The sequence below is a fragment of the Camelina sativa genome, chromosome 11 (genome assembly GCF_000633955.1).
Source record: "Camelina sativa cultivar DH55 chromosome 11, Cs, whole genome shotgun sequence".
Taxonomy (NCBI): Eukaryota; Viridiplantae; Streptophyta; class Magnoliopsida; order Brassicales; family Brassicaceae; genus Camelina; species Camelina sativa.
In genome coordinates, this window is record NC_025695.1 from 12043102 (window position 1) to 12067133 (window position 24032).

The 24032-nt window shown below is 38.2% G+C and overlaps 8 protein-coding genes across 14 annotated transcripts in view; 2 read left to right on the forward strand and 6 right to left on the reverse strand.

Moving 5' to 3' along the window:
* The window catches only part of LOC104722993 (probable lysine-specific demethylase JMJ14), a 4929-nt gene extending 4558 nt beyond the window's left edge, over window positions 1-371 (reverse strand). The window contains exons 1-2 of one of the 3 annotated variants that reach the window (XM_010441277.2): window positions 262-371; window positions 108-140 (exon numbers count right to left, since the gene is read on the reverse strand). In XM_010441277.2, coding sequence (XP_010439579.1) covers window positions 108-113 — 6 coding nt within the window. In that variant the 5' untranslated portion in view covers window positions 114-140; window positions 262-371. Of the gene's footprint in view, window positions 1-107; window positions 185-261 lie in introns of all 3 variants that reach the window. The other 2 variants (XM_010441275.2, XM_010441276.2) reach the window with 2 other exon arrangements.
* On the reverse strand, window positions 2265-3450 carry LOC104722994 (CASP-like protein 1B2). The gene is made up of 3 exons (XM_010441279.1): window positions 3012-3450; window positions 2785-2908; window positions 2265-2689 (listed from the first exon to the last, which is right to left on the reverse strand). Exons 1-3 carry the CDS (start codon window positions 3221-3223, stop codon window positions 2423-2425), a joined length of 603 nt encoding a protein of 200 aa, XP_010439581.1. The 5' UTR covers window positions 3224-3450; the 3' UTR covers window positions 2265-2422.
* On the reverse strand, window positions 3550-5918 carry LOC104722995 (protein LSD1). 5 transcript variants are annotated; one of them, XM_010441281.1, is made up of 8 exons: window positions 5766-5915; window positions 5559-5638; window positions 5285-5431; window positions 5018-5128; window positions 4368-4507; window positions 4190-4270; window positions 4032-4103; window positions 3550-3919 (listed from the first exon to the last, which is right to left on the reverse strand). In XM_010441281.1, the coding sequence occupies exons 3-8, from the start codon at window positions 5427-5429 to the stop codon at window positions 3878-3880; spliced, it is 591 nt and encodes a 196-aa protein (XP_010439583.1). In that variant the 5' UTR covers window positions 5430-5431; window positions 5559-5638; window positions 5766-5915; the 3' UTR covers window positions 3550-3877. The 5 variants fall into 5 exon arrangements, with proteins under 5 accessions (XP_010439583.1, XP_010439582.1, XP_019087097.1 ...); XM_010441280.1 differs by having other exon boundaries at window positions 5018-5137; window positions 5766-5914; XM_019231552.1 differs by having other exon boundaries at window positions 5018-5137; window positions 5285-5434; window positions 5766-5914.
* Window positions 7189-9161, forward strand: LOC104722996 (protein TWIN SISTER of FT). Its single transcript, XM_010441282.2, has 4 exons — window positions 7189-7482; window positions 8003-8064; window positions 8579-8619; window positions 8704-9161. The coding sequence occupies exons 1-4, from the start codon at window positions 7282-7284 to the stop codon at window positions 8925-8927; spliced, it is 528 nt and encodes a 175-aa protein (XP_010439584.1). The 5' UTR covers window positions 7189-7281; the 3' UTR covers window positions 8928-9161.
* Window positions 15326-18045, forward strand: LOC104722997 (vacuolar protein sorting-associated protein 2 homolog 2). The gene is made up of 11 exons (XM_019232772.1): window positions 15326-15562; window positions 15907-15951; window positions 16362-16396; window positions 16499-16549; window positions 16804-16908; window positions 17012-17083; window positions 17178-17249; window positions 17344-17424; window positions 17530-17565; window positions 17673-17749; window positions 17842-18045. The coding sequence occupies exons 1-11, from the start codon at window positions 15529-15531 to the stop codon at window positions 17900-17902; spliced, it is 669 nt and encodes a 222-aa protein (XP_019088317.1). The 5' UTR covers window positions 15326-15528; the 3' UTR covers window positions 17903-18045.
* LOC104722998 (elongation factor Tu, chloroplastic) lies at window positions 18847-20575 on the reverse strand. Its single transcript, XM_010441284.2, has one exon. The coding sequence runs from the start codon at window positions 20459-20461 to the stop codon at window positions 19004-19006; it is 1458 nt and encodes a 485-aa protein (XP_010439586.1). The 5' UTR covers window positions 20462-20575; the 3' UTR covers window positions 18847-19003.
* Window positions 20672-22390, reverse strand: LOC104722999 (alpha-ketoglutarate-dependent dioxygenase alkB homolog 6). The gene is made up of 8 exons (XM_010441285.2): window positions 22280-22390; window positions 21964-22061; window positions 21832-21892; window positions 21713-21751; window positions 21501-21613; window positions 21149-21371; window positions 21020-21066; window positions 20672-20928 (listed from the first exon to the last, which is right to left on the reverse strand). Exons 2-8 carry the CDS (start codon window positions 22057-22059, stop codon window positions 20785-20787), a joined length of 723 nt encoding a protein of 240 aa, XP_010439587.1. The 5' UTR covers window positions 22060-22061; window positions 22280-22390; the 3' UTR covers window positions 20672-20784.
* Window positions 22692-24032, reverse strand: part of LOC104727886 — a 2932-nt gene continuing 1591 nt past the window's right edge. The window contains exons 5-8 of the mRNA XM_019231832.1: window positions 23759-23953; window positions 23434-23655; window positions 23114-23327; window positions 22692-22867 (exon numbers count right to left, since the gene is read on the reverse strand). Coding sequence (XP_019087377.1) covers window positions 22785-22867; window positions 23114-23327; window positions 23434-23655; window positions 23759-23953 — 714 coding nt within the window. The 3' untranslated portion in view covers window positions 22692-22784. The remainder of the gene's footprint in view (window positions 22868-23113; window positions 23328-23433; window positions 23656-23758; window positions 23954-24032) is intronic.

Sequence of the window (24032 nt, forward strand, 5' to 3'; positions counted from 1 at the left end):
CAACAGTGAATTGAATCTAGCAGAAACATGCAAATTAGAGGTTACAAAGTTGGGGAGGAAACGAAAGACACAAAAATCAAAGAAGCAAAAAGGATAAGAAGGTGAACCTCCATAGCCACAGACTCTGCTAGAGATGCAAGCTGGTCCATTTCGAGAGTGAGAATAGGTTTCACAAAGCCCGATACTTGTTTTTAAAACCCCGCGTGAGTGAGACCTAAGAAATTAAAAAAAAAGGATCTGTTGAAAGAGAAAAACTCTTACTTGAAATGCAGCAGTGCCGTTTCGAAACCCCAATAAGAAGCGCAGAAGAAGAACGCATAAACTTAAAAAGATTTGTCGGAAAGAGAACTCAATCTGTAACAATAACTCAGTCGCAAGTAATAAATAAAGTAGGAAAAAAAAAAATCTACGCAAGAAATAAATGATTTACTTCTACAGTTTTACCTTTGGTTAAAGTTAAACCATGTTTGACATAACAAATTTGATTTTTCATTGTTAATTTGAAATTAACGTAACAAATTTAGGTTAAATATATCATAATTTATTTAAATCTTCCATTAAAGAAAAGATTCTGAATTCAAATTGATATATAAAAGATAAAAGTCATAAAATAAGGATTTATCATATCTTTGAAAATTTTTGTTTAACATTGACAAATTGACTTAAAAAAAACTTTATAATGGGTATATATATTTAAACACTATGATTAAATATATGTGAAGGATTCTTAATCTTTTTCTTCTAGTAAAAAAAAAAAGAAAACATTAAAAGTATTAACCATGTACAAAATTCGCTTCAAACTGGAATCACTACAAATTGATTTTGAAATTTGTCGGTGTATCGTTCTGTTAGCTTGATTTCAGTCAACGATCTCCTAAAAACAAATAGTGTGAGAGTACTAAAGTCCATCAAAAAAAATGTATATATATAACGCCAAGAAATGAATATTTTTGAAAATAGGTATTCATAATAGAGTTTTCTACAAGATTTGAAACATTTTATTTATTTGTAATGACATATAAAAAATTTTGGTTAAATTATGTTTGACAAAAGAATATATGTTTGACCAAAAAAAATCAACTAAATATCTCAATGTCTTTTTTTTATAAGATAATAACAACTTAAAAATTGGCATCAGAATTAAATCAGTTATGAAAATTTAACATTACAAGTACAATGGTTACCTTTAGATTCTCATAATTACATGTTGATTTCTCTTAGACTATTTTTTAATAACTAATGAAAAACGTTGTAGTTTACTTTTATCGTTGAATGTCTTCAAGCGTATTGCCTCTTTTTAATTTAATGCAGCCAATTAACAAAAAAAAAAACGCAGCCACACAAAGAAAAAAAAAAGAAATCTATCACATTTAATAGTGGAAGATGAAGAAAATGTGTAAAATTATGTTTTTAAATATTAAAAATGGCAAATTTGAAATATTTTAGGGAAAATGCCAAAATGGTAAAATCTATATATGCCAGTAAAAAAAGTCTCTTTCTCATAATTAATTCTATATAGATATAAACCTTTAGTTAAATATATGTGAAAGGGGTTTATCTCTTCTTTTAGTAGGAAAAAAAACCCTAAGGTAGAATTAGCTAAAGCAATGATTAAAGCAAATAGTAAAAATTTTGAAGTGTGCTTGAAGAAAAAGTTTAATAAACAAAAAAAAAATACAAAGGAATTTATCGTTTCAAGTAAGAACAATAATGAACTATCTTTTTAAAAGTAATATACACTGTCTCTAAATTTATTCATACCAACACAAATACATTTTTGAACATATATTAAAAGAAAAATAAAAAAAATTAGAATTAAACTTCAATTCAGTCATTTTTCTTAGCTACGAAAACTACTTTAATGTTTTATTTATTATCATTTCTAATTAAATCTGGTATACATTTATATTATTTACTAGTCCAATAAATAAATATTTGAATAATTATGATTGAATCACATTTATTAGAGATATATGATAATGAGTTAAAGAGTATTGTTTTTCAAACAAAATATAACATGGGAACTAATTAGATTGGAATTATATTTTCTTAAATGGAAGATGACTGAAAAATCTAGGTATAATTACCCTGGGTTGGTCTGATTCTTTTCTCTTTTGTTTTCTTCTGCCAAGAGTTGGCCTGATTCAATAATGTATTGTATATTTTTCACATTGTTCTATATGCTTTTTACTTTGTTGAAAATGTCATTTTACGAATTACGAACAAAAAGATTAGAGAGGAATGAAAACCCGAACAAATACGAAAGTGATAGAACAGGGGAGTGCATTAGACAATCTGATAGTGACTTGAGAGTTGAGACTTGAGAGACGACAAAACACAAAGTAAGCTACAACATCTAACACACAAACACACACAAACACACACACATGTATACTTATCGCTGTATTTTGGCCGCCATGTATTAGGGAACGTCGGTTTCGGTGGCAGGGGCTTTGGTGGTGGAGAATTTGTTAGAATTGAATAAGAGGCGGGAAATGGAGACGCCGGAGACTAGAATCATAAGAATCACTCCGGCGAAGGCGGCTATGAGTGCTCCAGCGCCGTGATCACAGTAAGTGGCAAACCTGTCGCAGACTTTGTTCCACTTGGCGTGTTTGTTTCCGTTCTTCCCCAGCTCCGCTACGAACACTGCCGCGTTTGCAGCCGCAGATACTAGAGTTGCGTTTAGCTTATACAAACGTTTTTAGAGATAATCAAGAAACCAAGTCAACAACACATATCTCCAAACTGTGTTTACACTATGCGGATAATATGTGATTTTACCATGTCGAGAATGGCGATAGAGAGGACATGGAGACCTTTGTGCTCCAGTTTCGGGCTAAAAATCTGAAGAGCAATCATCAACAAGTTGTGGAAGCTCGCCATTACATTAGCTATAACAAAGAACCTGTAATACAATTTTCACCAAGAATCATTGTTAATGACTGCTAAAACAATTTGCTCTCAATGTAACCTGAGGGTTCTTATAATTAAGGGTTTTAATCGCTTACACAAAAGCTGGTGTGTGCTGAAACTTAGCGGTTAAAGTGGCTTTGATAGGAACAGTACCAATGGTGGCCACAACCAAGGTCTTTGTCTCTTTGTTCAGTGCCATTACAATGGCTGCAGCTAAAGTAGCCATGAATGCAAATATTCTCAGCCCCAAGAGTAGTTTCCAGCTCTTTGTGTTCCCACCTGCCACCACAGTCTTCCCTCCGGCCATTGTTGATGCAGTGAGTGATTAAGAGAGTGTGATGAATCTCTGTATCAGTGTGAGAGAGTATTTATATAGAAAGAGCTTGTGTTCGGTCTCTTGTTGAGAAGTTTTGTCTGATCATCTAACTTTTAATGTTCGTGGAGGGTACTAATTAGGTTTAGGTTGTTGTGACAAGATGACTCCAAAATAAGTTTCCAGATTCAAGACTTCCTCCAAGACAAGTCTTATCTACCAAAGCTAAGATCAGTTTTCACTACCACTTATTGTTCCATGTAGCAAATTTTATCCACAGAAGAAACAGATTTCAAACCCAAATCTCAATGTTTGGTAGGTGTGTCAGATTATATTAATACATACATTAACAATGCCTCAAGGGCCAATGAGTTTTTACAAGTCTACAAACAGAAGAGAAGGTCAAGTTCCATGGGAGCAAAAGAAAAGCCAGATTATTAGAGCAAAACCACTTTGTGTCTTCAACTATGAATAAACCCCAAAAAATGCAGTAACAAAAAGATTCTGAATAAGCCTTTCTCTTGGGTTAAAAAGGAGTCGGCAGATATATAAACATACAGTTTTTTCCGCGTATGTAATATGCACAAACCAGACGCAGGAATAGACGAAGAATTTGGATATGATCTTTCAGATCTCACTCATTCTTGGTTACTTTTTATCGGTCGTCACTCCAACAACAACATTGCTCACCTACAATTTGTGTTTGCAGTCACTCTGTCAAATCTTATTCTAATGTGTAAATACGAACAAGAAAGAAAGCTATATGTGAAGCCGTGAGAACACAGGTGATAGAAATACTCACCAACTTTCCACTTTCATCAACGGACATGGGGTTTTCTACAACAACGGTTTGGGTCTGAGAGGGTGGTGTTGACTGTTGGAAAAAATCGATGAACAGAGTAAGTATTAGTTCCATAAGAATACTTAGAACTATTGCAAATTCATAATTTGATAACTCACAGTTGATGAAGAGGGCATTGTCCCGGGACAAGCTGTTCCATTTGGCCGGTTAGTTGGGAGAGGTACCCTTCCATTGCTCATCTAAGAATGAAAATGAAACAGAATTAAAATTCCTACAGAAAGATCTATATACTGAACTACACCATGCACAAGTGACTTCATAGATAGGAGTACTCACATTAACGTTAGTAACAAACTGACAAACCGCACATTTAACAGATGATGCACCATAAGGATACATGAGGGTCGTCCGACAATGCCCACAATTGATTTGCGCAACCTGATTTGAGGGTGCATGCGGAACCTGATTGGAGAGCCCTGTAGATTTCAAATAAGTCAAGCACAGTTTCGGCAAAAAAGCAACATTAAACTAGAAAATCCAATTCGCAAGAGAATTTTCAGATGAACAAAAGGAAATCAGAAATGTATGTTCTTAAGATGCAATGGATGAAAGAAAATCATACATCCAAATGGCAATACTTATAGGCTATTTAAAGGTAAGAATCTAACGGTAGATCAAAAGAAAACGGTAATGTTACAATCAAGTAAACCCTTCCAGCTCTAACAGTAGAAAAAAGAAACAGTAATGTTACATGAAGCATCTCAAACTGTTGTTTTAAGTATTTTCAGCTGCCCTCTACAAATCCCAGCTATTTCAGATTCACTTACATTTGGGGAAAGGTGAAAAATCTGTTATGTGAGTACCTCCAAAGAACAATGCAGATCAAAGGAAAGTACGAAAGAAGATTCTAAGGAACTAGAGGACCTTTTAAGCAATTCAAGGAGCTTTCATATGACTGATTTGGATATATCACGATGGTTATATACCTGGCACAAGGTTCGTAGTCTGACAGCAAGAGCATCTTACGCTACTTGCCCCACGTGTATACATAAGCATTGTCCGGCAACCACCACATACAATGTGAGCCATGTCCATCCCTGCATGAGCTGTGTTCAGACCTCAACCAAGTTATAATCCAATTTGCAAACCACAGGTCTCAAACTCAAATATTTTAAACCTCCTCCTCAATACTAATATAAAAGACTCAAATCAATTACAAAATCCACAAATTATAGAGCGAAAGAAATCGATACCATGCGGAGGAGGAGGGTGAGAATGAGGAGGAGGAGGAGGAGGAACCATGTTGATAGTGTTACATAACGCACAACACACATTGGATGCTCCTCTAGGATACATCAATAAATTTCTACAACCATGACAAACGAGCTGGTCCTGCATATCTGCTAAATTCCATCCATGAAATTAAAAACACAATTTTATTTCGCAATACTCAAAAACTCAATCAATACTTATGCATGACTCAGTCATTGCAACGAAGATCCAAGAACTCTAAAATGAAAAACTCACCTGAATACGAACGGATAAACGCACAAAAAAGGAGGTGACTTTGAAAACCGAAACCCAAATCCAATTCAAAGCCAAAACTTCTGAAACCAAATCAAGTACAGAGAATTGAGTTTCGAATCAAACGAACAAACAAGAATCAATACTAAAGATTACAAATTCGAAATCTTTGAAAAAGAAAAAGGAACAAACTTTGGTGGTCGATCTTACCGATTGAAGATGGGAAGGGGATGGAATCCAAAACCCAGAAAATCTCAAGCGGATGATATGCGAAAAAGCCAATCCAGAAATTGGGGAAGATTTCGATTTTATCTTCTTCTCTCTCTCTTTTTCCCCCAAAATCTCTTAACCGTGATTTATCTCTCTCTGTTTTTTCGTTTTTTTTTACTAGACGCGTTAGGACACGTAAGCTTTTTTTTTTTTTTTTTTTNGCCCGTCAAAAACGCGTTTATTATATATTCTAGTCGTTCTAAACGACGATTCAAACGCAGATTTTGGCTTCTGCTTAGGGGCTGACTTGTTTAAACGCAGCGTTTGTAATTGCGGTTGCAGGAGATTGTGTAAGCGGGTAGTTGCGGTTTCAAACGTTATTAAGCGTTTTGAATAACTGGTTTAGCGTTTTAAAATAGATGTGTTTGCGGAAGTTTTACGTCTGGTTAACCATTGGATTACAATAGCGGTTAAAACATAATAAATATAATTATATAAATGTTTAAAAACACCAAAAAAATTATTAAACTTGACTTATAATTAAAATTCATTAAAAAATACCAAAATAATTATTTAAAAAACAAATAAATTTGCTTTATAGAAATATTTATTACTTTATACATTTAACTTTTACCAAAAATTTAATTAAAAAATATAATAAATGACAAAAAAATATGCTTTATAGTAAATCTCACAACTTTGAGGCTTTTAGTCCAAAGCTTACACACGCCTATGAATCAATCAATTAAACAATTAATTATTAAACAGTTAGATAATTTCGTCTTACGAGACTACGAGTTTCTTTTTTATAAGGTTTTTTTCTTTGACAACTTAACATGTATTTAAATTGATCCATATATGAATAAATTATACTATAACTCCACCAAAGTGGCAAATCGGAAGAAGGTTTACAGTTTTGTAACCGCCCAAAAGAACACCATAAAAACTGAGGAATAGTTTCATGGAACGGAAAAAATGTATTTAGCCATTAAACAGCTTTTTATTTACTATTTATAAATTATAATTTGTAGTACGAATAGTTGTTCAGATGAAAAAAAAAATAGAAAGCAATCGTCACAAAACTAATTACTGACTGATTTTACATTTTTCGAAAAGATTTATATTTTAGATACTTTTAAAAAATAGAGAATTATAAGTAGTAACTAGTAAGCTAACTCAGGCAAGTTAATCGAATAAATGGAATAATATGATTTATGTTTCTATTGGTGGATTATGGAATAGGAATACCATCAACTGAAAAAGGAAAGAAACAATGACTTGGGGAAATAAGTGATGTACGTACGTCGAACCAGTTTTAAGATTCTGACTACACACGAAAAGACTGTGGTAATTATTTCATTGGAGCGAACAAAGTTAACAGTTGCTATTCCCAATACATTATATAAATAAAATAGGAAGCAAGGTGTTGATACTTGATACAATAAGAAGCAATCATTTGTTGAAAGACTTGAGAGTCAAGATATATATATATATATATATATATATATATATATACATGTCTATAAGTCGTGGAGATCCTCTTGTGGTGGGAAGAGTTGTTGGAGATGTTCTTGATCCTTTCATCAGGCTGGTCTTTCTTAGGGTCACTTATCGCCAAAGAGAGGTTACTAATGGCTTGGATCTAAGGCCTTCTCAAGTTCTCAACAAACCAATGGTGGAGGTTGGAGGAGATGACCTCAGAAATTTCTATACTTTGGTTCTCTTCTCTCTTTCCTGCTGTTTTCTTCATTGCTTCATTCTTCCCTGCGCTCACTCTTTTGTTTTCTTAAGCTTCATAGTCGAATAAAACCTTAATTAGATAGTCAAATCAAATATTTATATTTTCAGTTTTCTCCATGAGACCATTAAATATTTTAATCAAATTCCAACTCAAGTGTAAGTAGTTTTTGATAATTCTTTTCTTTCAGAAGAACATGATGTCCAAAAAGATAATATTTTAAGTGATTATTTTAACGAGTCGACTTTTGAATCTGGATAATCAAACGAGAGTACTCTAGATACTCTTGTATATATAGGTGTAAAATTGTAACTAATTAATATACCTTTATTCTAATTTAAGCTTCTTTCTAATCCGTCTTTATTTCCCCTTATAGTAGTTTTAGTTATTTCTATGTTATCGAATTCAAAAAAAGAAAAAAAAAATCGTGAGCTGCTTTGATATTATCAATTTATCATAATCGATCTTCTAATACGGTTGTTGACTGGTTTTAATGAAGGTTATGGTGGATCCAGATGTGCCGAGTCCAAGCAACCCACACCTCCGAGAATATCTGCATTGGTTTGTCTAAAACTCTCTAGTCTCTTCATGTCATATTTTATCTTAATTAACTTTACACCTCATACTTCTTGTTCGAATATAAAATAGTAGAATATAACCATGATAAACAAAATATATATATATGGCAAAAATTAGAGATCCAATACATTTCTAAGGGACACATAAAACACGATATTTTTACATATTTGCTAATAATAGAAGGGAACATATAGTATAAAAACTTTACGAGAGCAACAACTTGTCACTTTAAACGTTTTACCTATGATGTAAGGAAGAAAAAAACGGCTTAGTATACTTTAAATGACTTAAATATTCTATGCAACTACAGACGTGACTTGTCAGAGTTAAAATTTCTGTTTTGAAGTGTCATGTTATATCATAGCTACCACACAACAAAACGTCTATTCTTTCTATTTCTATATGCTCTTGATGCGTGCTTGCTTTGTTAGGTAGCACTTTAGTTCACTATATATGATCTGTATGTCTTAAACTTAAATGGGTACTCTCGATGCAGGTTGGTGACTGATATACCTGCCACAACTGGAACCGCCTTTGGTAAGTTTCATAATTCACTCTATAGTCATAGACCATCAAAAAGATAGATCTATATATATGTACGTTTCTGATTGTATTGTTTAGGTAATGAGATGGTGTGTTACGAGAGTCCACGTCGCCCTTCGGGAATCCACCGTATGGTGTTGATATTGTTCCGGCAACTCGGAAGACAAACGGTTTATGCACCCGGGTGGCGTCAACAGTTCAACACTCGTGAGTTTGCTGAGATGTATAATCTTGGTCTACCTGTGGCTGCTACTTACTTCAACTGCCAGAGGGAGAATGGTTGTGGAGGAAGAAGAACGTAGATGCCTTACTTACTTTAACTATTGCAGTATTCCCCTAATAATGAGGTTATTTAAGCATCTATAGTCTATGTAATAATAATTTAAAAGATACTAGCAAAAAATAAAGTGATGTATACATGTGCATCTACATAAAGTAGTGTCTACTTTTTTTTTAAGTAATAATTGAGAGGGAAGAAAGAATGTGTGTACGAGATAAAAAGCCTTTTATCAGATAAAAAGTGATGTTGTAAGATATGTGTGATGTTTTTTTTGGCTAAATATGTAAATATCATGTAAATGAAGAATAGACTATACAATAATAATATCACTTATGGCAAAAGTAACCTCGGTAAAAAAATTAAAAACAAGGTTACAATAGAGTTAGGAAAGGGATTTGGGTGAATTAACGAAACCAAAGTGAGACGAGTTGTTGCCAGCGTCGTCTAAGTCTTCTTACAGTGATTATATGTCTTATCTCGCAGTCTATGAATGTGAATAAGATCTGGGGGGTAAGCCTGCGGGCATTGTGAAGGATATTGTTTCGGTTTCTCCAGAAATTATAAACCACCATCTGTGCAGAGAGCTTTCGTAGCAGCGAGGGAGCATTAGTAGTAGATCGTCGGGTCCATGAGAGAAGTTCTGCCCAAGAGCAAAACAATCTATGGTGGGGGCACATTCTGCTGAGAACCAACCTCCACACTTGGGCTGAGAATTCGCACTCCACGAAAATGTGATCCCGTGTCTCTGAGGCGATGGAGCAAAAACAACAAACATCCACTTGTATCTGTCCCCAAGCCAAGAGTCGATTCCGAGTAGGTAGTCTATTGAGGTGATTGACCCACATGTTTAAGGCATATTTCGGGACCGCTCCTTTGAACCAAACCGAGGAAGACCATACTTGCTTATCTGCACGCGGTCTGAGAGCTTCCCATGTTCTGGACGTTGAGAATCCTTGACAGGTGACATTTTCCACACACCAATAATAATCATCCAATGTAGCGTCCGGAGGAGGTACCGAGATAGACTGGAGGTGGTTGAGGATTGCCAATGTTGGGGGAATCTATTCAGAGGTAATTTCCAGTCATTGTCATTAACAACTTCAGCCACTTTTGCCGAAAGGGTAATCCTTAGGGTTCTAGAACTATACTCACCAAGGCAGTCAATGAGAGGACCAAGGGAGGACCAATTATCAAACCAGTAAGATGCTATAAGACCATTTCCCACTCTGCACTTTATAAAACGTTGAACCAGTGGGCGAAGGTTTAGCAGGGTTTTCCATGACCATGAGTCTGCCGCGTAGCTAGCAATGTTCCAGAAAGATGAGGTTCAGATACGATGAAGAGTCTGCCAGGCCGCCCAGAGAGAGTCCTTATGCTCAAATAACCGCTAGATGAGACGCAGGTTAAGTGTTTTGTTCCATTCAGAGAGTCTCCTCACGCCAAGTCCCCATTCAGACTTCGGTAGACAGACGGCTTCCCATGATACTCTAGCTCCTCTTGCCACATCAATATTTCCAGACCAAAGGAATATGGAGCAGAGGCTTTCAATCCTCTTGATGCAACCTTTCGGCAGGGAGAAAGTAGACATCCAAAAGTTTATAGAACCAAAGATAACAGAAACAATTAATTGCAACCGACCAGCAAAAGAGAGGGATTTAGTGGCCCACGAGCGAAAATTGTTCGTGATTTTCTCCAATAAAGGCTCGTATTCTGTTAAACGCAACTTCCTGTGCATAAGAGAGAGTCCCAAATACCTGATGGGAAGATTACCCGAGGGGAAGCCATAGTCTGCTAGAGCATTACAAGCGTTACTATCTAGACCTATGTGAAAAAGTTGGGTCTTGTTTTTGTTTACCTTGAGCCTCGACCACGAAGCAAAGTCGTCAAGAGCCTCACAGATGCCGTGGAGGGAGGAGGTACCCCCATCAAAGAAAATCATGATGTCGTCCGTGAACATTAAGTGAGATATTGAGAGATCAGATGTCTTTGGATGGTAGTGGATATAGCCTGCGTCGAACCTTGACTTAAGTAAATTTGAGAACACTTCCATGGCTAAAACAAAGAGATACGGTGAGAGGAGGTCCCCCTGTCGTAACCCTTTTGAACTCTTGAAAAAACCTCCATGGCAGCCATTCACTGCGACAGTGAAAGTGGGGGTGGAGATGCATTGGTGAATCCAGTTGATAAACCTATCTGGTACTTGGATGGCTCTGAGGACTGCAATGACAAACTCCCATCTAATTGTGTTGAAGGCTTTCCTCAAATCAACTTTTAACATTCCTCTTGGTGATATATTTCGCCAATTGTATCCATGAACCAATTCTGTGGCAAGGAGATATTTTCTGATAAGGATCTACCCGGGAGAAAAGCTGACTGCGAGGGAGATATCACACTTGCCAGTAGCGATTGGAGTCGGTTTGTCAGAAGATTGGCAATGACTTTGTAGAGGGTGTTTAGACAAGAGATTGGTCGAAAGTCGATTGTGTTGGATGCATTAGCCGTCTTGGGAATGAGGACTAATGTGGTTGAGTTCCATTGCTTTAGCAGGCACCCGGAGACAAAGAATTCTCTTATGGCTGCTATGACTTCCGGACCGACCACACTCCAAGCTTCTTTGTAGAACTCGACTGGATAACCGTGAAGGCCACAAGCTTTAATCTTGGGGAGAGAGAAGAAAGCAGCCTTGATATCTTCATCAGAAAACTGCTTCTCAAGTTCAGTCGCTTGCTCTGGAGAACATCTGAAGGAAAAAAGTAGGTTCATATCCTCCTGCTCCATTGTGTAAGGTTCCTGCACATCATTAAGTAGATTTGCAAAGTAATCTGCGCAGTGCTCACTGATCTCCTCCTGTGATTCGTAGCGGTTGCCATTATTATCCGTCAGTGAGTAAATGGAGTTAATTGACTTGTGCGAATTTTCCATCCTGTGGAAGTAGCGCGTGTTTCCATTACCCTCAGCGAACCAGGTCACCCTGGACTTCTGGAGAAAAAAGCTCTCTTCAGCAGCGGCGAGGGAAGCCCAAGTGCGATGTGCTTCCAATTCGAGAGTCACGTTAATGGTCGATGGATCAGCGAGAGTGCGGTTTTGGAAGCTTTAGAGGACCTCATGGGCCTCCCTTGTTCGTTTCTCAAAGTCGGAGTAATTTGATTTACTGAAGTCCTTGATTGGCCTTTTGAGAGCCTTCAGCTTCTTAAAAACATGATACATAGCTGAGCCAGCAACATTCACTGAATACCATTGCTCTCTTACCAGATTGAGGAAGTCTTCATTTTGGAAGAGAAAGTTATAGAACTTAAACGGTCTCTTTGCTCTGATAGTAGGTTCTCCTAAAGAAACACCGCAGGAAGCATGGTCCGAAAAATCCGGTTCCCCGAAGATACCAAGGGAGGAAGGAAACTCTACATTCCAGTTTTCGTTTACCAGTATTCGGTCGAGCTTCTTAGCACTAGGTCTTGACTCGTTTTTGTTCCACCGAGTGAAAGAGTCACCCTTAAACGTGAGATCAGTGAGCTATGCATCAAGGAGACAGGATCTGAGGTCTCTGATGTTTCTGTCCACATTTTGAGACGGTTGTTCGGAGTGCTCGTGTGGGTGGAGGATTTGGTTAAAGTCCCCCATCACTAACCATGGACGAGAGGAGACTAGTTGAGAAGATCCCAAGGCCACAATTTCCAACCACAATTCCTTCCGTTTTTCTACTTCATTTGCTGCATAGACTAAGGAAACAACGATCCAGGCCTGCTCACCAGGCAATAGAACTTCACAAGTAACCATCTGAAGCGATTTTTCCAAAACAACCACTTGGAGCGATGGGTCCCAAATCACCCAAATCTTTCCTAACTGGGAGAAGCTGTAATTCTCCTCAAAAAACCAACCCGGAAGCAGATTGTTTATAAATTTCACCTCCTTAGGTTGTTTGACATGTGTCTCAATGAGACCACCAAAAATAGGCTTACTTGCCTTAAACCAATTCTGAAATCTGCGTCGGTGACTAGCTATATTAAAGCCCCTCACATTCCAACCAAAAAGTTTTGTATACATAAAATTAGTGAGAGAGTTTGAGGCCCTCGCCTCTTTGGATCTTCCGCTGCATTTTGGACAACACTCTTGTGAATCTAGTCTCCTCAAAGTCCGTTGAGGGAATATCCGAGGAGTCAGGTTCGATATCCGTATCAGACTGGAGCTGAGAACCCAAGTCTGAATTACCTGCGGCCACTGATGGCTCATTAGGAGGATCGGCAGTGATGGCAGTTCTTGGTGCAGCCTGGGAAAACTGTAAGCTTTCCTGATTAGAAGTCTTTATTGTGAGCTGCGGGGATGGTGTTTCACTCAATCGCATTGCATGTGAATGTTGCAGATACTGACCTTTGTGCAGTTGTAAGTCGCAATGATTACTGTCCTGGACAGATGGTTTCTCATTCCCTTCACCAGCTGATTTAACCTGCCATTCCTGGATAGGTTTTGCTTTTCCTCTAACTGGCTGGCTTGTAGTTGCGATGGAAGTGGACAATGTATCAGGCGTCAAAGATGGAGCAGGCGTTTTAGATCTACGCCTCCGATGACTTCTGTGCTTTTTCGGAGCTTGAGCATGATTCTGTGGACACGCATCAGGGTGGTGTGTTGTAGATTGGCAGATCGAGCAAGTAATGGGGGCGGAGCGACAGTGTCTTAGGTTATGGCCTAACTCCTTACAATGTGTGCAAACCGGGGGCATCCAGGGACTAGAGACAAGGACTCTACGGATTTCACCTGAGTCGAACTGGACATTGACTGCCTCTAGGAGTGGTTTCCTGGGGTCGATGATGGTGTACACTTTGGGTACCTCCAGATTTGTCTTATTAGCTGTAGAGAGGTGGAGGCATTGAGGTTTACCTACCAAGCTAGCTATGCGGTTCAAACCCTCCTCGTGGAAGAATTGGAAAGGTACATTTCTCAGTTCCAGCCAAATCGGGGCCGAAGACAATTCAGGTTTAACAGGGATCACACCAGGCTCCCAGTTGGCTACAAACATCGTTTGACCTTCGATTTACCATAGACGTTGGTTTAGCACTCGATGTCTAGTAGGCGAATGGGGGATCCTGAACAAGAAAGCGTTATCCTCTAACTTTGAGACAAAGATATCTTTGTATTGTTTACTCCATATACCATTGACGATGTTATGGATAGTTCCTTGGGATGGGGGTTCAGAGTAGAATTGCCCTATTATGAAGAAAGCCCAGGTGCTCTTGTTTCTCTCTATATCTCCATTGGGAATTTTAACCCATAACTCGCCTGAAGGAAGAGTGAAAGGAGTGCTCGAGGTTGGGAGCTTCTTACAAGTTCCCTTAACCGTGGCCGCCCAGTCATCAGATCTGTTAGTCGAACCATTATGGGGAGAACCATTCAAGTTTGCAGCCGAGGTAGGGTAGAGAGCTGTCGGGGCTGCAGAGTGTGCAGAGTTGGGGTTATCCGCGGTGGGGGGAACTGCGTTCACCACCGTAGGTTGCAGCGGGATGACCAAGTCTGTTGAAAGAACAGTCGATTGGGCATAGGAGGAAGTTGAGGTTGGGTTCAACTCCGTGATTCCTGACGTCTCAACACCAGAGGCGAGGCCCACAACAGCGGTGACAGTCGAGAGAAGTTTTTTGGATGGATCTAGGGTGGGCACAGGAACCGAGGTAGACACTGGTGGTAGATCTGGTTGCGATGATGTCGGGGGAGGCCCAGTTTCTTCCGGGATGAGGTCTGGGGTGGGGGGGGTTGGACGAGGTGAATTGTTTTCCTTTTGAGAGGAGGAACCACTCATCCTCCATTTGGGGGCAATGGATTCCGCGGCCCGAGCATAGACCACCGCGAACTTTGAGGAGCCTGGAACAGCACCAGGAACTGGTTTCCTTTTCTTTTTCGTCATACCAAGAAATTTCTTACCACCGGCGCGAGGCCGACGTCAGGGGTAAAGAGAGAGAAAAAAGAAGATGAAGAGAGAAGGTGATGTTTTTATCTGAAATGTGTGACGTTGTCAAAACAAAAAGTGAATTATTATGATTAAGAAAAAAAAACCTTGACAGAAATGTTTTGATTGTTTGAGAAATCGAGTAGGTAACAAAATAAATCTAATTTTGTAAAAAGTAAACTAATTAATAGGGAGCAAATATGTTTGAATGTATTTATGATAATTTTTTACAATGTAGGAAAGTTTTTAAAAAAACACAGAAAATCATTTATCTCAATATTTGGAGAATAAATAAAATAAATTAGATAACATAGAAAAAGTAACTCAAAAATGTTACATTTTGCAAAAGGATTAAAATGGCAAGTAAAATAAGAATAGTATTTTGTTGTTGTAATTGGTTTATTCCGGTTTAGTATTGTATTTCTCGCTGAATTAGATCGTTTTTCAAACTTTTAATAAAACATTTAGAAGAATAGATTAGTGTTAAGACACGGCGAAATACCATTTGCGTGGGCGTTGATGACCAAAGGAGACACCTTTTCTCCACTCTCTCTCTCTCTCTCTCTCTCTCTCTCTCTCTCTCCATAGATCAACTTCACTTCCTCCTCGAATGTGATTAGGGGTTTGTCACCATAAGCTCAACGATAAGGGATTTAGTCATTTACTCAATTTCAGAGAAGACAATTTAGCAATGAACATTTTCAAGAAGAAGACCACTCCCAAAGGTAAAAGCTTTGATTTTTTTTTTTTTTTTGGATTTTCGTATCTTGATGGTAACTAATTTGATTCGCCTGCTATAGACTCTGAGTAACTGGGTCTAGGGTTCTAGAAGAATTCTGCAAAAAAAAAAAAAATTGTAACCTTTAAATCTGTTTGTGCTTCAACCTGACGTTGTGGAGTGACGAATCTGCTGAGTCCTTAACCTGATAGTGTTGTGTGAATAATCTTCTCCGATTCATACTTGTTTCAGTGCATCGTTTTTTTTTTGTCTGAGTGGTTTCTCTCAAGTTATTAAGTGTTGTTTCTCTTTACTTGCTTTTTTCTGTTTTGATTGATGTTTCTTGTACAGATGCTCTCCGTACTAGCAAGAAAGAAATGGCTGTGGCTACACGAGGTATGTGTTTATTTGTCTGTTGAAAAGCTACTTCTATAAGCAGATTATATCCTTAATGGTCGAAGACCGTGTATTCAAATGGAAGTCTTAGAGCTGTAATAGGTTTATCCTACCATCATTTCACTGAAGTTGCAAAAAGCTGTTTTCGCTTGTTCCCTGGAATCTTAGTGGATCCGTTAGATCAGATTTAGAAAGAGGCAAGAATCAGTTCTTACTGGTTTGTTTGTTCTGTGGTTTGATTACAGTAGTTGCATCATGCTATGTGCTAACTAAGTTATAATCAATATTTGTGTTTGTATCTTTGGATTGCTTTATAGAGTTTATACAATTTTTTCTGAACAAGAGTTATTTATTCATCTAACTGTGCAAATGTCAAGCACTAAGCTACGTTTATCAATGTGTAATTGCAGGAATCGAACGCGAGATTACATCTCTTCAATTGGAGGTACATATCATCTACCAACTTTTCTTCTTCTATTGAGTTTATCCACTAACGATGCTTTTAGATTAGTTTGTTCTGACGGTTTTACTGAATATGGCAAATTAGGAGAAGAGGCTTGTGGCTGAAATCAAGAAAACAGCTAAAACTGGAAATGAGGTAAAGCCTTTCTAGTGGGAAAAAAAAAAACTAAATTCTCTTCCTTATTTTGTGAGAAACTTTGACTCCGTATGGAAACTATTGTGTGGGTAGTAATTTGTTCAGTGTGCAGATGACTGAATCACTATTTCACAGTATACATAAACTCCTCCAGACTCTTCTCTAGCTTGTTGGTTCATTTCTGTCTATATAAACTCCTCCAGACTCTTCTCTTCTACATTAATAAGCTTGTTTTGGTTAAAACATTGTCATAGGCAGCCACCAAGATCTTAGCTCGACAGCTTGTTCGATTGAGGCAACAGATCACCAATTTGCAGGGAAGCCGTGCTCAGATCCGGGGTGTAACCACTCATACACAGGTTAGGTTACTTAAATCTCTCCACTCATTCCTTGCCACATGCTTTGATGCAATTATCAACTTCGTGAATGTTTCCTTGATGGCTGGACAATTATAAAATATAGGCTTTGTATGCAAGCACCTCTATTTCATCTGGAATGAAAGGCGCAACCACAGCTATGGTTGCAATGAACAAGGTGATATTCCCACTTTGTTTCATTTTGCTACTTTGATGGGGTTCTTTCACTTCCCTGCTAACAAAGTTTACTCTCTTGTTTCTCACACTTACAGCAAATGGCACCGACAAAACAAGCTAAAGTTATCAAGGACTTTCAGAAACAATCTGCACAATTGGACATGACGGTAAACAAAATCACAATTTATCTTTAAGAGCATGCTTTTAAGCGCAGTTTTATCACAAAGATTGGCTGAGTAATAATTGTTTTGGATATTGCAGATAGAGATGATGTCAGAGGCAATTGATGAAACTCTTGACAAAGATGAAGCTGAAGAGGAAACAGAAGATCTCACTAACCAGGTTAGTTACTGCAATTTGAATCACAAGAATAATACTTTTAACCTCTTGAGAAATTTCTCCAAGTTTCCTCTATTTACTCATTCACCTGTATTGACGTCCTTGTAGGTTCTTGATGAGATTGGTGTTGGTGTTGCATCTCAGGTCAGGGTTCTCAACAATTTAAAACCTTGAAAGGAAGTATTTGTTTGTCGCTCTCTTGGGGTGACTTTATAGAACTAAAATTTGCTTCATACTTATTGTCTAAACAGTTATCTTCAGCTCCAAAGGGCAGGATTGCAACGAAAACTGCTGCTCCCGCTCCGACCACTACTGACAACAATAATGAGTATGAAGATACATTTGGGTTCTCATCATTTACTGTGATCTATTAAGACTATTTTGGATAATACATTCATTTCATACATCTTTAACTTACAGTTCGGAGTCTACTGAAATGGAGGAACTAGAGAGAAGATTGGCTTCACTACGACGAATCTAAAATATGATTCTTTTCCACGAGAAAGCAGTTTCTTCATATTCTTGTATAAATCTACTAATGTCACAAACTAGGTCTCATGTTTAAATCAAACACTTAAAGTATATAACATCGTCAACGTCGTTAAGGTGTTTTTGTCTGAGTCTTAGGTCCGTCTTATAACTGTTTTTTTTTTCTCTATCCTCATGGGTCTTCATCAGAAGACTAAGAAAGGGATTATAAGATATGAAGAAGATAAAGAGAGGTCACCATTGGAAGACCAAGTTGGAGGATGATGACACATGAGATCCCTCATGTCCACCCCATTACTTATCATTAAGAAAAACACATAAGATTAAACCTATCTCTAAACAGTGCCTTACCCTCTCAATAAACAACACAGAGTAAAGTAGGCTTTTTCACATTTGGGGTTTGTTTTCTTTCTGCTTCGTCTTGTTCATCGATGCAACGGTCTTGTTCTTGCTTCTAAACAAGAATCCTTCCCAAGTGCTGGTTAGTGTTCCAAACTTATACATATATGCCATATTCAAAACATGATTGTGTTAGTGAGGAGTTATCAAACAAATGGTGAGATTGACACAGGCCCATCTTTACAGTGGCAGAGGTGGTGGTCGCATTCCATAAGCTCTCTCTGTCCTCTTCTGGATTATCTCTTTCACATTTCAACTTCCCTCTTCTAGTTTTTTTTTTGTGTAATTTTCATATCCTGCAACTTCCAGTGATAAGACCTTTTTTTGTAATTCACAAGGTCTGAAAGAGATGTAATCTTTCCATTGCTTGAAGTTTTTGAACAATGTTTTCAAACTAAGTGGTTGGTACAATCGAAGTCATAAAACAATTAACTTTTTGAGTAATGTGAAATTCACATGATAGTTATGACCTAAGAATGAACCACTGATCTTCGGATCGGACCCAAATCAAATGCAAGAATTATATAGAGGGTCAAAGAAATCAAGAAATATATGACATTTTGATTTCGAGTTCTTAAAGAAGAAAATGGCACAAAAAGAAAAGTAAAAAACGAGTTCGAGAATCAAGAGGGAAACAAAAAGAAAGCAAGAAGATGCTCACTATGTGAAACTCTCCAAAAAACCCATTTTATAATCATTCGATGATAGCCTGAATAACTCCCGCACCAACAGTCTTACCTCCTTCTCTGATAGCAAACCTCATACCTTGTTCACAAGCAACCGGCACAATAAGCTCAACAACAATCTTGACTCGATCACCGGGCATAACCATCTTCGACTCCTCGTCTTTGTCGTTCATAATCTTTGTCACTTTACCCGTAACATCAGTCGTCCTCATGTAGAACTGAGGCCTGTAACCTGCAAAGAACGGAGAATGCCTCCCACCTTCTTCTTTCTTCAACACATACACAATCGCTTCAAACTTGGTATGTGGAGTAATGGATCCAGGCTTAGCTAAAACCATACCTCTCTGAATATCAGCTTTCTGAATACCCCTAAGCAACAACCCTACATTGTCACCAGCTAAAGCCTCATCAAGAATCTTCTGAAACATTTCGACCCCAGTGACAGTGTAGTTCCTAGTCTCCCTCAAACCCACTAAATCTACAGTCTCTCCTACCTTAACCGTACCTCTCTCAACACGCCCTGTAGCCACGGTACCACGTCCGGTGATAGAGAACACATCTTCAACAGCTAACAAGAAAGGCAACTCAGTTTGTCTCTGAGGGATTGGGATGTAACTATCAACAGAATCCATAAGTTCGTAAATCTTATCTACCCATTTGTTATCACCTCTCTTCACATTAGGATTCTCAGTGAGTGTCTCTACAGCTAACAAAGCAGAGCCAGATATAATCGGAATATCATCACCGTTAAATTCATAAGACGAGAGAAGCTCACGAACCTCAAGCTCAACGAGCTCTAGCAACTCCGCATCATCTACTTGATCCTCTTTGTTAAGGAACACAACCATATCAGGAACACCAACCTGCTTAGCCAAAAGGATATGCTCTTTAGTCTGAGGCATAGGACCATCAGCGCCGGAGACAACGAGGATAGCTCCGTCCATCTGAGCAGCTCCGGTAATCATATTCTTGACGTAATCAGCGTGACCAGGACAATCAACGTGAGCGTAGTGACGGTTCTCAGTCTCGTACTCAACCGTAGCAGTGTTGATTGTGATACCACGAGCTCTCTCCTCCGGGGCCGCGTCAATCTCGTCGTACTTTTTCGCGACGCTGTTTCCCATGGAAGCGAGAGCCATGGTGAGAGCTGCGGTTAGAGTAGTCTTCCCATGGTCAACATGACCAATCGTACCGATGTTGACATGAGGCTTCTTCCTCTCGAACTTACCACGAGCAGCACGGACGGTGAAGGAGCGACGAGTGGATTGAGAAGCGGAGGGAGTAGTAGTAGTAGTGGTCAAGGAGTAAGAAGGGAGGAAAGAGGAAGAGAGGGTTAGGGTTTTGAGTTTACCAGAGGTGGAAATGGCGGAAACAGGTGCGGGGTAAAGAGAAGGAGAAGGAGAAGAGTAGGAACAGAGGAGTCTAGAGGAAGAAGAAGAGCAAGCGGCTGGAGCCGATATCGCCATGGAAGACGGATTTGGAGGAGAAATCAAGAATCCTAGGGTTTTGATTGGGGGAGACGAAGAAGAAGAAGATTTGGGGATAGAGTGAGGTTTGTATAGTACTGTCTTGTGTTATGTTATCTCTTTAGAAGAAGAAAAAATATAAATAAATAATACAAAAAAAAGAAAATAATGAAGGGCTCATATTTAATCCTATCCGCTGCAACATCTTTGTCCTCAAGTTTACACAAACCACAAATCGTGTCGTTTTTTATATATTCTCACGTCGCAAATCGTACCGTTTTTCATAGTCATAAACGTCAAGACAAATATTGTGTTTTCATATCTTAAAGCCTGAAGAGATTTTTGTGGACTTTGGGGACTAAACGGCAAGTAAGTGAAACTCGAGTTTGGTCTCTGTGAAGAATCTTGTCACCATCTTTTCTTGAATCTTCCTTAGAGTAAGCGGAAGCTTCAGCTTCGTTAACGACCTGAACATATACACCACAATAAAAGTCACTCTCCTTTTACACCAATGTCACTACCATTTGTAGATATGAAAAAAAGAGCTTTGTGTCGTACCTGGTTATAGCATTGTGTTGGACTATCGCTGATGCCGTGGAGGAAATCTGAAAACAAGACAGGATAATTAGAATTTTAACCTGATGTTTTAAAATCATTCGTTCCTGATTACTCGATGATGATTTTTACCTGAGTATGAGTCGTCTTTGAAGATGAGTAAGCTACGAGGCATCATCAAGACAGAGAATGAGTCTCTCTCAGGCACACAACTCTCTGCACCGAGACTTTGGTCTTTGGAAATGTAATCATCACCTGATCTTAATCTCAAATGCGGAGTGAAGTCCATAACGACAGGTGAGCCAAGAGACAGTATAGCTACAACAGGAAAATAAGCAGGTCCATCCTGGTGCGGCTGTGGAAAATAACAAACTTACTCATGAACTTAACAGAAAACTAAAACCGCAGGATAAACAAAGTGAAAGCTGCGTAAGTGTACAACAAAAAAGTAAATAACCACTTAGGAGGACGGATGATAACGGACCATTATCCCTTGGTCAGGATGGTATTCATTGATGAGGACATGATTTATAGCAGAAGGGAACAGACCCGATCTTTCATGAATTTTCGATGTAATCTCTGTCAGCCAGGAAGGCACTGAAACAAAGAAAGATTGTATATATACATACTCTTGAGCATCTAGAACTTAGATAATCAAGGATTGGACCTTTTTTTTTTTGTCTCATTCTTACTTACATTCTTGTGGAACAAGACCCTTTTCATGAACCATACCACCTGAAAAACAAACCAAAGGTCAAGACTTTATGTTTCTTCAACAACCACCCAATGAAAACTAAAGTATGAGAAAAGGGTACCCCAGTTCTGTAATCTTCTGTTCTTTAATGTCTTCCACTTGGAACCAGATGCTCCATATATCTTACAAGACAGCAAAAAGGTTTAATACATTAAGTTGAAAAAATAGGAACAAAATCAAGATAGAGCTTTACATGGTTTAGGAGCTGAGTTTGCTCTTCGTCAGTTATGAAACCGGGAATGTAGTATACTGTTGGAGTAAGACCTACCCTGAAGTTATCTAACTCCATGGCTGTCAAGAATCAAAACAACTTGATTATAGTTTTCAGAGCTTAACTACTAAATTAGAACAGTTGTTACTGAATCAGAACTATGATTGGAGTCTCTATTCAGCTAATTTACTCGCAACGATTCGTCTGTCTTGTTTTACTTTAACATTTGAAATGTTAAAAAAAGAAGAGAAAAGATCAAAAAAGAGAATGGCAAAAAAAGGGATTAAATGAAACTAACCAGGAATTGCAAGAAGAAACAGAGCTATCGACAAAACCCTAAGCGAGAATCGTTTGATTTCACTTTTAGACTTAGAGTTGAGAGGAAGAATCTGAGATCAGTTGGCAGGAATAAAACCAGGTGTTCTCCCGCTTGATTAAAAGGTTCTATTGGGCTTTTTATAAGACCCAAACAATCTCTATTGGGCCTTCAAACTATATTTCGTAACTTTTACGGAAATTTTTATTTTCTATGGAATAAATATGGACGTTGTCTGCTCGCCTCCACTGTCGTCGTCTGTGTAACGTAATTCTACTGCCATTTTAGAAGGTCCATGATTCATGATTGTGTTTAAACCTTTTGTCTGCTACGATAAACGACAAGTATAAAATATTAAAATGAACTTTGATAAAATTGGTGTAGCTGACGAAATTTTCAGCAAGTTAAGTGACTGTTAGTGCTCATGAAAAATTAACAATTAACCTTAACTCTATGAGTTTACTAGTTTGAACGATTTGCTCTCAGTTCAGCCTTCTTCCCAATCAATATCGTCTTCTTCTTCTTCATCTTCTGCTTCCACATTCAAATCCACCTTGTCGTTTCCATTGGCTGCAAATTAAGTTACATGAAATGTAATAAACAAGGTGAGCATCATATTATCCTTTAGATATCATGAGCCCTAAACTCTGGCCGACTACTACAGTTTAAATGATGAGCATCTCTTAACAAGTACGTATTTGGAGCAAATGCCAACGCTGTCGCTCTGTTCCGGTTTTATACTTCTAACTAACTAATGTGTTGTGTGATCAACTACTTGGCGAACTGTAAATGAAGTAATAGTAAACTCAAACTGACCTGCAACAGGAGCTTCTTCTTCCCACTCAACATCTTCTTCTTCTTCTTCTTCCTCTTCACGTTTGGATTTCATACCAACCTGACGATCTGGAGATGTTGTAGCCAATTGAATGTCAGTGGTTGATTCACCTGCGGATTCTTGCTGATTCAGGTTTTCAGCAAGCTCTTCTTGCTGCTTCAGTAAAGCGGCGTAGTAAGCTTTCACATACTCATCCTGAAGCAAAATGGAAATGAAATGTTATCACGATTCTGGAAACACAATCCGCAAGATGCTACTGTGGGATTCTAAATAAACACATAATTTATCTCCTAAAGCATGCCTTCACATCCTTATCACCATCGCCATTTCCCAAGACTGTTTTCTTGTCATCTGAAAGCTTTGCTGCTTCTCCATCAACCTCTGCTCCCTGCCTCATCTCTCCTCTTTGTTCCTCGGTCAGCTTCATGCCTTGCTTGATCATCCATGGAGGTAAAATTTTCAAACTAGAATCTCCACCTTTAGATTTGACATCTTGTTTTTCTTCACCAAGGTTAACCTCAACCTACCCATGTAGAGTTAAAGAAATCAACAAACGGAAAATGCAGGGAAAACTTATCTTCCATAATAACATTGAAATTCTATAAACATTGAGAAGTAAAGATAACCTTTGTCTCTCCGAGAAATGGCATTGGTGTTGAACCATACCCACCCTGTGACCTCGAAGGATCATTAGGGTCAAGAACACCATTTTCACGAGCAGCCTTAGCTGCACGAGCCTCCCATGCCGGAAAAGGTTCAAAGCCAGGAAACGGTAGGTCTTTTACTATATTTATTTGATCCATCAGAGGTTTCATTTCAACCTACATTTTATTTCCGATCGTGTCAACACACAAACTACATAACTAATGCCAGAACACGGGTAGACACCGATCAGGCTAA

What these genes read in the sequence shown, in the direction of transcription:
- LOC104722994 (XM_010441279.1), bottom strand. Translation starts at nt 3,223, where the DNA reads ATGGCCGGAGGGAAGACTGTGGTGGCAGGTGGGAACACAAAGAGCTGG. An exon ending in CAGCACACACCAGCTTTTGT is followed by an intron (nt 2,909 to 3,011) that starts GTAAGCGATTAA and finishes ATTGTATTACAG; the next exon opens with GTTCTTTGTTATAGCTAATG. An exon ending in CTATCGCCATTCTCGACATG is followed by an intron (nt 2,690 to 2,784) that starts GTAAAATCACAT and finishes CGTTTGTATAAG; the next exon opens with CTAAACGCAACTCTAGTATC.
- LOC104722995 (XM_019231550.1), bottom strand. Translation starts at nt 5,429, where the DNA reads ATGCAGGACCAGCTCGTTTGTCATGGTTGTAGAAATTTATTGATGTAT. An exon ending in GACTACGAACCTTGTGCCAG is followed by an intron (nt 4,508 to 5,017) that starts GTATATAACCAT and finishes TGAAATCTACAG; the next exon opens with GGCTCTCCAATCAGGTTCCG. An exon ending in AGTTTGTTACTAACGTTAAT is followed by an intron (nt 4,271 to 4,367) that starts GTGAGTACTCCT and finishes TTTCATTCTTAG; the next exon opens with ATGAGCAATGGAAGGGTACC.
- LOC104722996 (XM_010441282.2), top strand. Translation starts at nt 7,282, where the DNA reads ATGTCTATAAGTCGTGGAGATCCTCTTGTGGTGGGAAGAGTTGTTGGA. An exon ending in TCAGAAATTTCTATACTTTG is followed by an intron (nt 7,483 to 8,002) that starts GTTCTCTTCTCT and finishes GTTTTAATGAAG; the next exon opens with GTTATGGTGGATCCAGATGT. An exon ending in CACAACTGGAACCGCCTTTG is followed by an intron (nt 8,620 to 8,703) that starts GTAAGTTTCATA and finishes TGTATTGTTTAG; the next exon opens with GTAATGAGATGGTGTGTTAC.
- LOC104722997 (XM_019232772.1), top strand. Translation starts at nt 15,529, where the DNA reads ATGAACATTTTCAAGAAGAAGACCACTCCCAAAG. An exon ending in GTGTAACCACTCATACACAG is followed by an intron (nt 16,909 to 17,011) that starts GTTAGGTTACTT and finishes TATAAAATATAG; the next exon opens with GCTTTGTATGCAAGCACCTC. An exon ending in CTATGGTTGCAATGAACAAG is followed by an intron (nt 17,084 to 17,177) that starts GTGATATTCCCA and finishes TCACACTTACAG; the next exon opens with CAAATGGCACCGACAAAACA.
- LOC104722998 (XM_010441284.2), bottom strand. Translation starts at nt 20,461, where the DNA reads ATGGCGATATCGGCTCCAGCCGCTTGCTCTTCTTCTTCCTCTAGACTC.
- LOC104722999 (XM_010441285.2), bottom strand. Translation starts at nt 22,059, where the DNA reads ATGGAGTTAGATAACTTCAGGGTAGGTCTTACTCCAACAGTATACTAC. An exon ending in CAGAAGATTACAGAACTGGG is followed by an intron (nt 21,752 to 21,831) that starts GTACCCTTTTCT and finishes TTTGTTTTTCAG; the next exon opens with GTGGTATGGTTCATGAAAAG. An exon ending in GGGTCTTGTTCCACAAGAAT is followed by an intron (nt 21,614 to 21,712) that starts GTAAGTAAGAAT and finishes TCTTTGTTTCAG; the next exon opens with TGCCTTCCTGGCTGACAGAG.